At 41.1% G+C, this 18,186-nt stretch overlaps 1 protein-coding gene across 1 annotated transcript in view; it reads right to left on the bottom strand.

The window, feature by feature from the left end:
* Positions 1–847: 847 nt before the first annotated feature.
* The window catches only part of DNAH12 (dynein, axonemal, heavy chain 12), a gene marked incomplete at its 5' end in the record, with an annotated part of 84,400 nt that continues 67,061 nt past the window's right edge, over positions 848–18,186 (bottom strand). The window contains 11 exons of the mRNA XM_015407751.1: positions 848–1,038; positions 2,964–3,031; positions 4,000–4,091; positions 7,960–8,097; positions 8,259–8,463; positions 9,997–10,100; positions 11,421–11,609; positions 12,931–13,164; positions 13,887–14,024; positions 14,941–15,081; positions 17,142–17,395. Coding sequence (XP_015263237.1) covers positions 848–1,038; positions 2,964–3,031; positions 4,000–4,091; positions 7,960–8,097; positions 8,259–8,463; positions 9,997–10,100; positions 11,421–11,609; positions 12,931–13,164; positions 13,887–14,024; positions 14,941–15,081; positions 17,142–17,395 — 1,754 coding nt within the window. The remainder of the gene's footprint in view (positions 1,039–2,963; positions 3,032–3,999; positions 4,092–7,959; positions 8,098–8,258; positions 8,464–9,996; positions 10,101–11,420; positions 11,610–12,930; positions 13,165–13,886; positions 14,025–14,940; positions 15,082–17,141; positions 17,396–18,186) is intronic.

Genomic DNA, 18,186 nt, shown 5'->3' with positions numbered 1-18,186 from the left:
GCAGCGGGACGAGAGGCAGGAGACAGGGAAGCTGGGAGCAGCATCGGGAAGGCGGAGCCCACTCAGCCGTGCCAGAGCAGAGCGGCAGCTACTGAGGGCTGAACAGGGAGCCGAGGAGGACCACAATGTCGAGGGGGGAACAGCCCCAGGAGCCCGAAACGGGAAGAGGAAAAAACAAGGGTGGGGCAGCGTCACTCCCTTTGAAAGAGGGCGTGGCTACCGACATAAGGGTGGAGCGGGGAATAAGGAAAGCAATAAAAGGAAGAGAGGAAGGGGGCCAGGGAGGAACCGGAGGAGGTCTGTGAGACGGAAACAGAGAGAGAGGGAAAACGTCAGGAGGCACACACACAGAGAAAGGGCTGGCGAAGGAGAGGCAGTCAAACCTCTGAGGGGCCAAGAACGGTGGTGCAACTGCTCTGAAGTGCGCCCCTGGTCTGAGGCCTTCCTTCCTCTTCATACCTTGAAAGACTTTCCTGTGGTCTCGTCCGCATGCCCTTCCCCGCTGCTGGCCCCAAACCTCCCCTGCGGGAGGGGCGCTCCCTAGTGGACTCTAGACACCACGGCTACCGGCAGTGGGAATGTGACAATGCAGCAACTTCGGAATGATAATATATTCAATGTCATATTGTACACTGACATTTGACACTATTATTATATAAAAAGCAAAAAGGAAATGTGTACATTACACAGAAAATAGCAATGATATTTAATTATTTGCAGTCAAATGTTACATCTTAGAGGTCAGAATGATTCAACAGTCCAAATCTATCAAAGTCTATACCAAAGTTCCTTGCTTAGGGGAAGAATACAGTCATTCTTGCCAGATCTGATTCTGAATTCAACAGAATTAGTCATCCAGTTGGCAGAGGAGAGCGACACCTCGCTTAATCCAATGCTGTACGGGTTTATTGGTTTCTAGCATTAATGCGATGACAAAGTTAGTGGAATGTCCTGTGGTTGAAAGAACTCCTTTACGCTCGCTTGTCTTGTAGAGTGGGCAGACATAGGCATTTGTCTTCTTTATGTCTGATTTTTTTGCTTCAAAAGACAAGATGTAAAATTTATTATATTGTAGTAAAAATATAGGATACTGTTTAAATAACTGTAATACTAACTCTAATATGTTTTAATTTAGTAGACACCACAGAAATCTCATGGTTTAACTTTACTTAAATATTCAGATCACACTATTGGATATAAATGATTTTGTTACTCCCTCCATGGCAAAATTTATGGGGGCAATAATTAAACAACAGATGAATATACTAAGTAAGCCATTATCTTATTTTATAATTTTATTTTCTGCTCAAGGCTATCGCGATACGAGCAGTACTAGATATACAGATCATGATCAGTTTAAGTCAATCTGAACAGTACATACACAGACAGACAAAACCAGGCAGCACCACCACCACCACATGAGGCATCTGTTGCCAGATGTATTGTTTCAGACTGCATGTGGGAGATGAAATGTTTGAATGCTACCCCCTGTGAAAAATTATTTTCCAACACTTGCAAATTTAGCATGTCAGGAATAAGATTGTAGTTTAGTTATCATGTCAGTTTTGACAGTGGAGGACGTTTCTTGTTAACTGAAGGAAAATTCCCTTCTCCATCTGTAGTCTTAAAATGACAAGAGTTCGGCAACAAAGACAGCACATATGGTTGGCTTCTAACAACTTTTCCTATGGTGCAACAAGGAAGAAGGACCCCTTTGACTCTGGAAAAAGGCGAGTCAGGGATTGTTGGATCTGCATGAAGAAAGCCAAGTAAGACAAGGCTGCGGTGAAAAGGGAAGAGGGCTAGATAGTGTCAGAGGGAGAAGGGGCAAATGGAAAAGGTGACAGGGCTCAACCAGTGGAGAGATACTGCTCAGCTATTGTGCCTCTGATAATGAATTGTAAGTAGAACCTTTGATCATATGGAAGCTCATGCACATGTCTAAGCGCCTACATGTGTAAGGAGCTTCTTGACTGGAACTAAAGTAAATGCTCATATTTATGAGCTGTAATGCATGATTTCCAAACTTTATCTTCTAAATAGGAAAAAGGCACTACAATTTAAGATATGTGCTAAAATAATTTTAAGATATGTGCTAAAATAATTTTGCTGCAATGCTGGATATTTGCACACTATCTGGTTTAGTGTACATTGGAAGCCAGTTCCTAGATATGTGACTTATCTGTATCCACAGAACCCAATTACAACTAGGCTCATTTAACCAATTAAGAATTTGTAATGTGCCAGAACTCTACACATTTAACCTTTAAACTCTAGACCTTAGATAAAAACATATTCTAGCTAACAGTCTGCTGTTTCAGAAAAAATAGATATATGGAATTTGTAATGTGCCAGAACTCTACACATCTAACCTTTAAACTCTAGACCTTGGATAAAAACATATTCTAGCTAACGGTCTGCTGTTTCAGAAGAAATAGATATATAGCTTCAATAGCACAGAATTCTTTGCTTTTCATTATTTCACACACCTAGAAATGTTGTACTTGAATTATAACAGACTGATCTTGATTACTATGTTTTGATCATATAGAAAAGATTGACTAAGAAAGGAAAAACTTGAGGGGGGACACCACCATTCTTTTTTATGATTTGGCAAATGAAAAAGATTTCTCCCATAGTTTCTCTGTGGACCAACTTTAAAATAAATTTTAAAAGTTATTTCTAGTGAAATTAACATGAGGCGTGTTAGCAGAGAAAGAATGAATTCGCTCTCCGAGTTGTATTTGCCATCTATGTCAAATAATAACATTAAAATACATTAAACTTCTATGGCTTAAATGATTTCTGAAAAGTAATTTGGACAACAGCTGCAAGAAAGCAAGCTAAATTTAAAATACAATTTAAAATTAATAGAATCTTCTGTGTTCTTGTGGGGAAAATGGTGAGATGAATTTTCTAGAATATTTCTAGCAAATATTTGCCAAAGATCCAGCAATACTTACTTGGTTTTATCCAAATAATTGGCATCATGTCGAAGAGTATTTTAGGATATTGTTCAGCTAAAAGTCCTCTGATTAAAGAAAGGAAAAAACTGTGAAAAATGAGCTCATGATAATACCATAGATATCTGCATATGATAATACATGAAAATCTGAAGAATTAAGAAATAAGTGGATTGAAAGAAAAAATGTGAAGAAAGGAAGTGGTTAAGTTAAAATGAAGTTGGGAGCATTGTACAGTTGCTTCCAGGTATCAAGAATAAATTACTCTTGTGCATTCATAGCAGATGTTACGGTCACAATCTGAAGCCATTTCTTCTGGAGGCATGAATCTGAACTTTCATCTAACATTAAAACAATTGTCCTAGTGCAGAGTTCTATAAGTTCTGATTAGGGTTGCCAAGTGGCACATACCTCCTCCGCGGGGGACTCCTGGCTGGCTCCCGGTGCGCGCCCCCCGCATGCACGTCACTAGGAACTGACGTTATGACGCCGGGCACGTTGGGGGCGGGGACTGGGGCGGGGTTCCCCCCGGGGCCCGATTCCCCGGCGTCGGGGAATGGGCCTCTGGGGCGGGGTTTTCCCCGCCCCCCGGGGCGACTTGGCAGCCCTAGTTCTGATGTGCTAAGGGAGCTCCTGCATGCGCATGAAGAAAATCAGTCTTCACAAGCAAAACAGTTTATGCATTGTTTAGTCATTCAAATTAGCAGGGAAACAGCTCCAGATGACATTAGGTGAAAGATCAGGTTTTTTTCAGGAAGTGATACTTGTATAATATGTTGTGTGAATTTCACAACTGTTAGAAAAGATTGCCCAGTTTTCCAAATTTGCCTATAAAGAAGATTAACACACGTTTTGATAAACTGCGTGTAATATATCCACATTATTTTTCATTTTTGTTAGAGAAAGTGATACAGTATTATAGCTGTAAATGTACTAAAAAGATGTCAAAATACTGTAAGAAGCTGTATATTGGTATGTAGGAAACACAGGGAACAGCATAGATGACAATAACAAGCACATTTACTGAATTACTGACTTTTTTCTATCCCAGCGAGCTCCATCTAAAAATAGTCCATTGACAAAAACACCGTCTGCTGGAGCAGCATTTGCAGTATCCTGAGGAATAACCTGAATGAAACAGAATTAATTAGCCTTTTTCCAAAGCAGTTTTGCTTTATATCTTAACTTTCCCCATATTAATTCTGTATACTACAGCACAAATATGAGGATCACTCCATTTAATAGACAGTTAGTGCTGTTAGGTTTGACAGCGCTGATCACCCGTTAAGGAGGAGTGGGGAATTACAAGCCTGGAATCAAAAACCTCTATCCCCAAACAGCTGACTAGTGCTATCAGAGCTGATAAAAAACAAAATGTTTGTTATGGTATAAATGTAGCTTTGTCCCAGCAGGAAACTCTACATATGCATACTTGGGTACTAGGTGTGGGATTTTTTCCTGTGCACGGTACCCTAACAGAACTAGCAGTCTATACAGAAACCCTTGATCATAATCACTCTCCCCAGATGGGAATGATTACACCAAAGTAAGTTTCGTTCAAATCCACAGTCTGAAATAATGGGTTTAGGTTTAAAAAGCATGAATTAACAATCTTCTTACTGTAAAATACAATCTCAAGGTATTTTAATGTTACTACCTTGCTGCAACAGCGGAATGCCGTAGACATCGTTTATCTTGATATCAGTAAGGTTTTTGATAAGGTTCCACATAATATTCTTGTTGACAAGTTGGTAAAATGTGGTTTGGACCCTATGACTGTTAGGTGGATCTGTAACTAGTTGACAGATCGCACCCAAAGAGTGCTTGTGAATGGTTCTTCATCCTCTTGGAGAGAGGCGACAAGTGGAATGTCTCAAGGATCTGTCCTGGGACCTGTTTTGTTCAACATCTTTATAAATGGTTTGGATGAAGAATGGAGGGAATGCTTATTAAACTTGCAGATGATACTAAATTGGGAGGGGTAACAAATACGGTAGAAGACAAGAGTCAGGATACAGGATGATCTTGACAAATAAACAAATAAAATTAATTTCAATGGGGATAAATGTAAAGTTCTGCATTTAGTTAGGGGGAGACTTGTCTTGGCGGTAGTATGTGCAAAAAGGATCTAGGGGTCATAGTAGACCATACACTGAACATGAGTCAGCAATGGGATGCCATAGCTAAAAAAGCGAATGTGATTTTGGGCTATATCAACAGAAGTATAGTGTCCAGATCACGTGAAGTGATGGTACCACTTTACACTGCTCAGGTTAGAACTCACCTAGAGTATTGTATTCAGTTTGGGGCACCACAATTTAAGAAGGGCAACAATTTAAGGAGTGCAATGACAATGGTGAGGGGTCTGGAAACCAAGTCCTATGAGGAAAGGTTGAAGGAGCTGGGTATGCTTAGCCTGGAGAGGAGACGACTGAGAGGTTATATGATCACCATCTTCAAGTACTTGAAGGGCTGTCATATAGAGGATGGTACGGGGTTGTTTTCTGTTGCCCCAGAAGGTTGGACTAGAACCAATGGGCTGAAATTAAATTGGAAGAGTTTTTCGACTAAACATTAGGAAGAACTTCCTGACAGAGTGGTTCCTCAGTGGAACAGGCTTCTTTGGAAGGAGGTGGGCTCTCCTTTTTTGGAGGTTTTCAATGGCCCATCTGACAGCCATGCAGATTCTGTGAACTTAGGCAGATCATGGGAAGGAGGGCAGGAAGGGCTGCATCAGTGCTTAGTTATTTGGGCCCTTTCTTACACACCCAGGGAAATGCTTTGGGGTCAGGAAGCAACTTTTCTCCAGGTCAATTTGGCTGGAGAGCCTGAGGTTTTTTATCATGTTCTGGGTGTGGAACAAGGGGGTGGGGTGGGGGGAGGTATTTGTGAATTTCCTGCATTGTGCAGGGGGTTGGACTAGATGATCCTGGAGGTCCCTTCCAACTCTATGATTCTATGATTCTCTGTGACACCCCTCTCTGTAAAAGGGGGGAGAATCCACATTTGAGAAATTTCACTATGTGGAGCAAAATAAAATAAAAGTCCAGTTGTACCTTGAAGACTAACAACATTAATTTCAGTATGAGCTACTGTGACTTACAACCTACTTCACATAGATATCTGAAGGGAAAATTGTACAGGGAGATCTTATGAAGAAGGTGTGTGTGGGGGGGAGGGGCTCAGCACCCTTCCTCTAACTGTGCTGGTCTATGATTCTCTGTGACACCCCTCTCTGTAAAAGGGGGGAGAATCCACATTTGAGAAATTTCACTATGTGGAGCAAAATAAAATAAAAGTCCAGTTGTACCTTGAAGACTAACAACATTAATTTCAGTATGAGCTACTGTGACTTACAACCTACTTCACATAGATATCTGAAGGGAAAATTGTACAGGGAGATCTTATGAAGAAGGTGTGTGTGGGGGGGAGGGGCTCAGCACCCTTCCTCTAACTGTGCTGGAGAAAGCAATGTCTGACTGCCATCAATCCCACAGCAATTTGTTTCAGAGCAGCATCATGTTATTCAGCTGTCACACCAATGCAAATTGCTACTGAAAAGTGGCTGTATCTTCAGTCAAGGTGTACTAGACAATATTTTCCCCTACATTGCTACACCTTCAAAAGTGGCCTAGATAATCCATGCAGAGAAACTGATGATCCAAAGGCTCATCAACACAACAGCAACAATAATTACAGCTCTGCATGTATACCAACACACTGATGCACACAGGGACCCCTGTGGACTCATAGGATCAGGAAATCCTATCCCCCCACAGCTAACCCCGCACTACCTCCCCTCTTGAAGTGGCTCTGATTCCCCTGTTCTCCACTATCAATTGTTCATTCCACCTCCTGTCCCGTTAGCCAACTGCCTATTTTCCATACCCCACACAGTCACCTCCACTCATCTGCCCAAGTGCCTGGTTCCCTCCCCCTAGCTGCTTGCCTGGTGTCCCCTCCTCTGGCTGAATGCCTGTCTCCCAACTTTTTCACATTTCCATGAAGCATCTTGGGTTGCTATGAAGTCAAACGTCACCTTTTTAAAAAAAAAATGATGCCTACACAAGCACATATATTGCTACTTCCCAGGATGACTACAAAGAACTACCGAGAACCTCCACATCCAGAAACAGTAAATTCCAAATATCAGTTTTAGGAAGCAACATTAGGGGAATGTCTTTCCCTATATGTCCTGCGAATCACTGCCCTGATTCAGCAGGGTACTGTTTATACACTTGCTTATTTGAGGTGGAGGTTGACCCCCAATAATTGCTCTTTTACCTATCATGCTTTTTTATTTTTTGCAAACCTGGGGCTTTACCCTGAGTTTGCAGAAACATATACCATCCCCCCAACTATATAGATTAGGGCTGCCAATTCCCCCCGGGGGGCGGATTTTCCCCAGCTTTGGAGGCCCGATTTCTGCCGCTGTGGAATCGGGCCCCGGGGGGAACCCCACCCCGGCGTGCACGTCACCCGGATGTGACGTGATGACGCCAGGCACGCTGGGGGCGGGGCCACAGCCATTTGAGGGGAAAACTCTATGTTTTCCCCACAAATGGCTGTGGCCCCGCCCCCAGCATGCCTGGCGTCATCACGTCACATCTGGGTGACGTGCATGCGGCGCGCGTGCGCAAAGCGCGCACACTCAAGACACCGAACGGGAGCCCCCCACCGCGAGGTAAGAACGATTTGGCAACCCTAATATAGATATATACACATGCACACACTAATTTAAATACTTTGTTAAAGCATTTTCAGAGGACAGCCACGTTGGTCTGCAGTCAAAGAGTCCAGTAGCACCTTTAAGACCAACAAGACTTCCAGGACATAAGCTTTTGAGAGTCAAAGCTCCTTTGGTTCAAGCAGTATGTCTTATCATAACAGGTGTCGATGCAAAAGTCTATCTATGAAAACAAGAGCCCACCAATACATTCTGCCGGTAAATCAGTGTCCTACTTCATAAAATGTAGCCTTCACAGTCTAACGGTACCTGAAATTGATATCCCAGTAGATCAATGGGGATGGTGTATTTCCGGGCATAATTCTGCATGGCACCAGTTAAAAATGCTTGTGTAAAAAAGAATCCTGACAGCCAAAACACACAGGGCTTCCCAGATTCATACCAATCCTTGGAAGACGAATATAAAAATATATTTTAAAATGCTAGCTTTAAATGATCATGTTTTACAAAATAATGCTAGTTCAAGATAAATTTCATAAAGATATTATTAATGCAATTTAGTAATCAGGAACTCACAATAATTTGTAACACAATCTTTCTTGCATTACCTGTAAAAATTTCAGCCTAGCTAGGAAATCCAAGATATAACTCCCCAATGGTTTCAGGCTTGGGTATGAACGCTTAGCCCAGTTCTCTGCAACTTTTCCAATAAGAAGACTGGCACAAAGTGCCTCTAGCTCAGAATCCATCACAACCAGTCCTCTAATGGCTTTCTTTAAATTCATCAAAGTAGTACGTATGGTTCGTATCAAACTAAATGTGCAGAAATGGGCAGAGATCAGTAAAACAACAGTTTTAAATGACTTACAAGACATGCAGTGCAATCCTAAGCAGAGTTACAGCCTTCTTGACTTCAATGGAGTGTAACTTTGTTCAGGATTTCCCTTGGTGGTGGAAAATGCCATGAAGTCACAGCTGACTTATGGCAACCTGTAGAGTTTTCAGGGTAGGAGATGTTTAGAAGTGGTTTGCCATTGCCTGCCTCTGCGTTACAACCCTGGTATTCCTTGGAGTTCTCCCATCCAATAACTAACTAGGGCTAGGGTTGCCAGGTCTTACTAGGGTCCCAGTGGGGGGCTCCAGCCTGGATCCTGGGGTCTTCTCATGCGCACACAAAGCGCACATGCTGCAATAACATCACCCAGAAGTGACATCATCGCGCTGAGCATGTCATTCAGGGGACATTCTAGCATTTGGAGGGGGGCCTCTATGGTCACCATAGAGTTTTTACCAAAATGCTAGAGTGTCCCCCACATGATAGCACCTCCGGGTGACGGCATCGCACCAGATACACCGGGCACGCCAGGGCTCTTCAGGAGTGGGGCTTGCCCCCCCAGCCAGCTGGCGAGTGGCTGATTGGAAGCCCTGAAAGCAAGGGAACCCCACCCATCAGGGGATGGTAACCCTAGCTAGGGCTGACCCTGCTTAGTTTCCAACATCTGACAAGACTGTGCTAGCCTGGGCTATCCAGGGCAGGGCAGGATTTCACTTACTATCTACTAATCTCAGAAAATAATATTAAGATGGCCACACAACAACTGTGTAACCTGCTTCTGTAAGATTAATAGTATTTTAAATAGTAGACTACTATTCAAATGATACTTTACCCCCATATTCATAGTAACTTCCTGCACACAGATTGCCTATCACATCTACATCAGACCCTGGGTTAAAAACAAAAAAAGTGCCAGAACACTCAAGAGGGAAATGAAGTTTTCAGTCTGTATACTGAAAACTCATGAACTTGTAAACATTTTTAAAAGAATTTTGTTAAAGAGGTCCTAGAACTCTGTTCCAGCGCATTCCCCCAGAAAAAAGCCCTGATCATTTATCTAGATATTTTCAATTATATAACCTATGATATAAAACAAGCTGATTAAATTTTCTCTCGTTTCTTAATTCCTCCTTTAGGAATGTGAATCTATGGGACTACTTGCTGTTTTCTCCAGTGTAAAAAGAGAACAATTAATCCTGTTCTTAGATTTCTACCCTTGCTGCTAAACTTTGGAAGGATAATTCTCTGGTATTCTTGGGTCATTTGTCCCTTTTTTAACATGTGCTTCCTTTCCTAGTAATCCTTTCCCCTCAGTCTGTTAATGTGCCTCTATATTACTGGAAGACTGGCAACTACTACCTCGTGCTCTAATCCAGTTTAGTTTCTGCCAATAACACAAATGTGTTCTCACAATATAAAATCCATACGAGATGAATGTCTGCCAATTGACAAAAGAGAATGACCAAAATACATCATAATCATAATAATTTTAAAAATAATCATTCCCTTACTTGTTAAAGCGCTCCATCTCTTGTACCAGCACAGTGTTCATACTCTCTTCGTATCTCACTGGATATTTAAGTAGTGAAGCTTCAATGTCAAAATCCTTTGGAAGCTAGAAAGTTTGATATATTTGCTTCCATTTGGCAATGTAAATCAGACTTTAATTCATAATAATTCAAAATTAACATTAAAAGCAAACTGAATAAACTAAATGACTCAAATATGAACAATTTAGCTGAATAGGAGAACATGGTAAAATAATATTTAAATAAAGATATGTTTGAAACAGTTGTTTTCTCGAAAGTATACCAAGAATAGCTGGTCAACCTGTACCTTACCCAGGTTCTGTCTCTGAACATAGCTCCACTTTTGGAGTTTGTTCGTAGTTCATCGAAGAGGTACTATGTTTCCTGTTATGTCTCTCATTATTTGGACACACATTGTAAAGAATCGTGATCCTCTTTGGGACTGCCACTTGAAATAACAAACCAAAGTGTCTATCTAGAAGTAAATGAAGCATACTAGCCTGCTGTTCAAAATGACACAAAGCATCATGCCTGTTCTGATGTAAACAAGTTTGATTTGTCTCTTGCTACTTTTGTCCCACAGATGCACAGAGAAGTGTGGCAACAAAGGAGACAACGAAGAACAATGCTGTGAGTCCTGCTGTTGTATTATACAAAGTGGTTATCCTGACAGGGAGGTATGAACCAGGAGGGCATCTTGCAGTTCCAGTGTGGGGCTGAAACCTGTTTGTGTCTAGAAAAAAGGATCTAGGAGGCAGCCGTTTTGAGATGATAAATTTTGAGGGACTGGACTGATTTAGCTGCCTACTTGCTTCAGCACTTGCTTCAGAATCTAGTACTTGCCTACTTGCTTCAGCACTCCCCTAATACCTGTTCAGTCTGAACACTATGCAATAATTATCATTTATAGTCTTTTTCTCCCAAGGAAAGTCATCCTGCAAAGTCGCAGCCTCTGGATGGGGAAGGAAAGGGTGGGAGGTATGCTAAATTGGTAGCCCAGGAGCAAGGCCAGCTAAGAGGCCCATGCAGTGCAGCCCAGCAACATCAACAATAGGCATTGGCTCCTTCCACAAACTAGCAGTAGACACAAGTGGTGAGTATACACCGATTATCATTGCTCCTGAAGGGTCTGAGCCAAGCAGCATCCAAGGCATCAGTAGAGTTGCTGGTGCTTGGTTCTGTTTCATCCTGGTGGCCAGTGGGTCTATAGGGACATTTCCCTGGAAATTAAAAAGCCAGTATACCCTTGGAAGTATGAAATAATACAAAATGGAACCAAATTAGCACTAACGGAATAATTTCTCGTGTTTTCATACAATAATTAATTAATTATTGCCTGCTCGTGGGGAGGGTGGGGTACAAATTGAATAAGTAAATAAATAAAATAATGAATCTGGTTTTATTACCTTGCTCAGGATGTCATCTGCAATTTCATACAAAGTGCTGTCCGAACTGCCTGAGGATCCGCCTTGTGTACTCCCTCCTAGCGTTAGTAGCAGAGATTCAAAAAGGATTTTTGTTTGCTGGAGATCCTTTGAGATATCTACGTTTTCATGCAATCCAAATATCTCTGGCTGTTGACTAAAAGGCAGATTCTAAAACAAAACACACCAACTTCACAAAGTGGGTCAGAAAAGGCTAAACAAAGAAGTCTAATAACTTTTAACCAAAACTGGTGCAATGACAGGCGTGGCAGCTATTTGTTGAGGTGATTCTGTTTGCATTGAATGGGAGAGTGAAAAGGGGAGAAACAGCTACCATCCCAGGTAAATTAGTACACAAGATGTCAATTCTTATGACATCCATCTCTTTCTTTTTCATCTGGCTCTGTTCCTTCAATGTCCATCTTGGGTGGCTACCGAAAACAAGGGAGTCTAATGGCCAAAAGGTCTTTTGATCTGTAAAGCATAGGGACACGCATCTTTGGCTGAGTTAAACCTGCTCTCATTACTCTGCTTCACAGATCTGAGATGCTCCTGTATTCAAGTAATGTAGCCTAGAGGCTAAAAGGCTAAACTGTGGACCTTTGTTGTAAGCTCACTAGGCAACCCTAGGCAAGTTTCCATTTTACAGCCTGAAGCTTCCCATAGGCAGTACAGAGATAACAACATTGAGAGATAACTGTATGTGAAGCTTCAAGTGTCTGTGAGAAAGGTAGACTATAAATAAATAAAGTACGTAAATAGAGATGTTGAGCACTTTGGAGGAGGTATATAACATTTGAGATCCAGTGGATTGACGATCCAGAAGAAGTAGGAAAAGTCTGATGTATAAAACAGCAAAAACAATTGCATGGCTCAAGGTGCAATCCTGTGCATACCTACATGGGAACAGCCCCCAATGAAAACAGTGAGACTCCTTTCCAATCAAGCATGCACAGGTTCAGACTGTAAGAGGTATATATCCCCTGCCTAGCCCAGGCTAGCCCAATCTTGTCAGCAATTTCGGAAGCCATGCAGAGTTGGCCCTGGCTAGTATTTGGATGGCGACCTCCAAGGAATACCAGGGTCGCGATGCAGAGGCAGGCAACGGCAAACCACCTCTGACTGCCTCTTGCCTTGAAAACCCTTTGGGGGTTGCCTTAAGTCAGCTGTTACTTGATGCCACTTTCCACCACCAACAGTCACTGTTAACTGCTTCTGACATTCCTTCCTGATTATGGATGAAATCAGACATTTAAACTAAATATATGTAGTGAATCAACATGGATCACTGTCTCTTAGCAGTTTCTAGGTTGGAATCAGCTTTCTATTTGTTAAGACAGAAATGTGCTTAACAATGTATTTTATTCAGAACTTTAAAATCTCCATATGGCTAGTTGTTAATGAAAAAATGTGCACACAGAAATCTGATTCAACTGTGTTCATGTCGTGTTATTTCCAGTATGTTCTTTGAATAAAAGAGGCAAGTTGGTACCTTAATAAACTCAATATATTCATCATAGGTGCTCCTTGGTGGGGCATAGTAGTTGCCACTAGGAGAAAATTTGTAATGAGCATCTTCAATTATATTTGGGCTGTAAAAGTCAGCAAGCATAGTCAGCAGTAGCCGCCTGTCCCAATCATCTGTCACTCTTCCTCCATAGTTACATTCCCCCGTAAGATAAGATATTGCTTCAAATGGGACGTGCTCATATTCATTTATGAACAACTGAAATAGAAAATGAAACAGTAGATTTAAAAGAGTTCAAATCATACTATGGCTTGGTGTTGCTGCAGTTGTCAAGTTATGGTATTAAATGTGAAAATGAACAATCAAGAAACAGGCTCCTTTTTCTAATATTATTAACTTTACTAATACAATTTCACCTTGAAATCCACACCCCAGCAGAGCATTCCCTATATTTTATAAGATTTTTATATGCATTCTGAGGACTATGCTGAATTCAGTTTCTCAATTTCGTTTAATTTCAAGTAATGATTTAGTTCATTTAGCTAATCATTGGCTGAATGCCCACAGGGAGTTGCTGAAAACTGTATATCCCATGATCCAACTGATTTACTTGGATTTGCTCCAGCTACCGGGAGTTTTGGTGCTGCTCCGAAAGTCATTAGGATCCTGCACAAGGGACCATTGTAACCTCATCCACAAGCCACTGTAAGCTTTCTATACACCACAGCTGTGCCGCATAGAGACTGCCAGCCATCAACAGCATAGCAGCCTTAAACAGCACTTGCCAAACCAATGCAGAGGCTGGAGTCAGGTCTCATTGCCTGTGCAAGACAGCCAGATGAGAATCTGTACCAACATTTGAATCCTAACACGCAGTCATATGAATTGTTATGATCACGCATCAATTCATAAAACTGGGCTTACAGTTTATGACCCTCTACCACACTTTGAAGTCTGTTATAGAAAAATACATAATTTACCTGCAGCTGTCTTACACTGATACGCAAATCTGACTCATTAAATCCATATGGAATATTCCATCCAAGAGGCCCAAATTTCTTTCTCTCCTGAACAAGGGCATGAAAAAAGCAAACTCCAAACAGCAGCTTCTCCCATCTCTTTTTTTTTTTTTGGGGGGGGGGGGGGAGAAAGCAAATAATTAGTTCACCAAAATGGAAAAAGGAAAAGGGAAATTGCACTGAAGGAAGCATATCTATCTTTAAGTAACTGGATACATTATATCTTTCACAATATCTTCACTATACAATGGGCTGTCTCCAATGACACCATTTCACTGACAGTGGAGCTTTCCTTCAGTGAAAGGAGTATTCTGCCAATGGGAGAGGCTACATACCATAGTGCAAGACTCTAGGCTGTGAAAACCTCTACCATCTGTGGAACTGGGTTGCTAGATACAGCACAGTACCTGGGGTTATCTGGTAGATTACTTATATAACTCATTAGTCCCTCCACCATCAGTACTACAGACTCTATGCTCAATGTCTCAGTTTGTTGGTTACAAGAGTTGTCCCCTATCTTTTCATACACCAGTTATGTGCCCACATATGGAAATTCTTTGTATTGATTCATTGGAACAATTAGGCTGCATATGGTTGCCAACTGGAGCTGGCAATCCTAGCCAAATTACACAATGCATTTTTCAACTAGTTGGGTCTAGGTCCCCTTGAAAACACACCGTAGCTGTGGAGAACATCATTTTTAAACCCCTTGAGGGCCTGGTTCCGCTCAGGACCTCAGCATGGGTGGAGGAGGGGTTCCTGCCTTCCCCACACCATTTCTCCATAGCAAAAACGGCCCAGGGTGGGTATTATGTGCCCCATTTTAGAGTTACCTAGAATAAGTTATTTACTTCCAGGAAAGCATTTAAAGAGCTAAACTACACAATGTGTTTTGATATCCATGTGAAATATCACACTTCCATTTAAGGTCACATCTTAGATCAGAATCTTTACCAATCAAACCCACGACTAATACTAATTAATCATCACATAAAAATTGTTGAGAGAAAATTACCAGTTCCTTTCCAGGGCACCCAGCAAAAAAACTGGGATCAGAAATAGGGTCAGACATGTAAGATTGAAGCAAGTTTAATCGAAGACCTGTAGGAGGCTCATTTGTCATCTTTACACCATTTTGTAGGATAGTTACTGGAAACTAGACAAAATAAAATGGCAAACAGTACTGCATTAGAAGATTCCTGTTCTTAATTATCATTTATACAACAAAGAGGTTTACGGTTATTTTTATATTTTTAGGAAAAATGCAAAATACCATTGTGACATTGTAAGAGCAATCATAAGTAGGTTTACGCAAAAGTAAATCCCATGTTATTCAATAGGGCTTAATCCTTTAGGATTGCAGCCTTAGACACTTTAAAGATTAAGACTGTTTGTCTGAATAGACCCCAATTGTATAGTGCACTTATAAAACAATCCTTAGGATAAATCATTCATAGCTTTGGAATTGGGTGTCATCTATATGTTTATGACACCCAGCTCTACATCTCTCTGTCCAAATTTCCTGGTGATGCAGTAGAGTTCCTGTGTCACTGCCTGATGTTAAATGGCTAAGAGTGAATTAATTGAAACTGAACCCTGACAAGATGGAAATAATGCTAGTTGGAAAGCTTGAGGTCTTGAAGGACACTGTGCATTCCACCTTTGGTGGGGTTCAACTGACCCTTGCTGATTTGGTTAAGAGCCTAGAGGTTATACTGGATCTAGCATTACTGCTGGAGAATCAAGTAAATGAAGCTGCAAACAAGCCTTTCTTCCAACTTCATGGCCCTCTGTCTTAACTCAGTTGATCTAGCTGTATGGATCCATGCCATAGTAGCACGAGATTAGACTATTGTAATGCACTCTACGTGGGCCTGCCTTTGAAGCCAGCTCTGAGACTCTAGTTGATACAGAATGCCACAGCTTGGTTATTGTTGGGAGCTAGTTGAAACATGCACACTAAACCCATTCTGCAATTAACTTCACTGGCTGTCCATCAGTTACAGAGTTCAATTCAAGGTACTAGCTGTGGCATACAAAGCCCTTCATGGCCTTGAATCTTATTTACAGGAACACCTTTCCTGCTGGGCTCCACCACAACAGCTTCATGCATCTGATTAGGGCCTTAAGTGGGTGCCACCATATAAATGGGCAAGACCAACCACTACTTATATACATGCATGTGTATTCTTTTTTGTCCCCCCCTCCCACTTTCTTCAATGGCCTGCTTGAAGTAGACAGGAGGATTCCCATGCTTCTGTCATTCGGCAAACAATGTATAACAGAATTGTTCAGGAGAACATTTTTATGAGCAAAAGCAAGAAATTGCAAGTACGGTAGATAAATAGGTACCACTTCGGTGGGAAGGTAACAGCGTTCCATGCGCCTTGGTGTTTAGTCATGCCGGCCACATGACCACGGAAACGTCTTCGGACAGTACTGGCTCTTCGGCTTTGAAACGGAGATGAGCACCGCAACCCTAGAGTCGGATTCGACTGGCTTTCGAGCAAGGGAACCTTTACCTTTACCTTAATAGGGTTATATTATAACAAAATGGCTCAGGAAAGTGCTTTTATAAAAGGAATAGGAACTCTATGTTGGGAAGGCAATGTCTGGTATACAAAGAAAAAGAGAAGAAGACCCTACAGGGGGCTCTTGTTAAGTGTCATTCCTTATCTGTCTCCAGATTGCTACTCTTAAGGCGATTTCCCCCTTCTTCTTGGAAGTGCTGCACTCAGTCTTACCCTTTTTCTCTCAGCTAGAGATGTAGTTTGGAGCCTATCTCTGTCTCTCCGCTTTCCTATCAAGTATATTAATTCCAAAATACACCTTTATCTACTCTTTAATCAGGTTGTGCACCGTTGCTGTGTTAACCACTCTGCCAACACTATATAACCATGTATAGTATGTATTATTTGTCTGCTGTATGTATTATCCTACTTTCACTGCTTTGTTTTTATATTCATGTAATACCATTTTCTGTATTACTTATCATATCATACCATATTGTTGCATATCAAATCATAATAGGGATGTTTTGTTTTAGCCTAGTTCTATTACATTGCTCATTAGCGGTCTCATCCTATTGATTGCATTGATTTACACAGTCTAATCTGCTTTGAATCTCAGTGAGAAAGGCAGACTATAACGTAAAAATAAAATACTATAGAATACAACTATTGTTTACCTTTAAGGTATCTGTGGAATTATAATTACCTTTGGTGATGGATAACTAGTCAGCCAGAGCCTGAAAATGGGGTGGCACGTGTCACTGTTAAAGTCTTCACATATTTTCTCTAGCATTGGCATCCAGGAGACAGCAAGGTGGCAGTTTTGTAAACAAACCCAGGTTCCTTCCTCCATTCCTTGTTTAATCATTTTTGCTGCTATTGGTCCTTGACCTTGACCCAGTGAAATAGACTGAAACTTGTTTCCAATCATATTTTTGTCATTTGCAAATTTCAGAAGACCTGCCATGAAAGATGTAAAATGGCACTCTTTGTTAGCTTGTGAAAGCTAATTGTAAAATTCAAAACAGAAACATAGAAATATTTGTAAATCATCTTCTCAGTAATCAAGGGAACCAACTACCAATTAGATTCAGTAGCTTTCTACACTTATTTTGTAGATATAAATTACTTACTGTGTACTTTGCTTAATAAGGCTACTTAGAGATCAATCCCAAGCAGGTCTACTCGAATCATATTCAGGTCTATATAATCAGGCTTACTCCTAGGAAAGTAGTTTTAGGACAGCATTGTTCATATATTGTAATGACATACACATATGTAGGGTCATCTTATGGTACAATGCATATATGTGTAATGCATTACTTCTTACATACAAGTTCTCTGGTGTAGGAATTTTGTAACGTGTAGAGTAGCCCTCAATTCTGTGTGTAAACAAACTGCTAAAATATGGGAAATGAGCCTCAAAATCCTATGGAAACCACTGTTTGTGTTGAATTTTGTCCAGCTGATCAAAATTGTCCTGAATTACTAAAAGAAAACCTGTCTCTGCATCCAGCCATAGCCGGATCTCAGCATCAGACAATATAGTGTAAAACAGTTATTTGTCTTTCTTCATACTCCCAGGAACCTGATATGTTATCAGTTGGGACAGAAAAATAATTGGGAGTCCAGTCTCCAGATTATAGAAACTAGTAATACAGATTATGTTCTAAAGTCAGTTTTGCTTATAGCATCTGGAACAACTTTGGCCTGTGCCGTCACATCACCACATTAACCTCCTTCCTCCTTCC

This window comes from Gekko japonicus, unplaced genomic scaffold, assembly GCF_001447785.1.
Source record: "Gekko japonicus isolate JY-2015 unplaced genomic scaffold, Gekko_japonicus_V1.1 scaffold2220, whole genome shotgun sequence".
Lineage (NCBI taxonomy): Eukaryota > Metazoa > Chordata > Lepidosauria > Squamata > Gekkonidae > Gekko > Gekko japonicus.
Note: the sequence above shows the minus strand (reverse complement) of the source record. Positions and strands in the feature narration are given on the sequence as shown.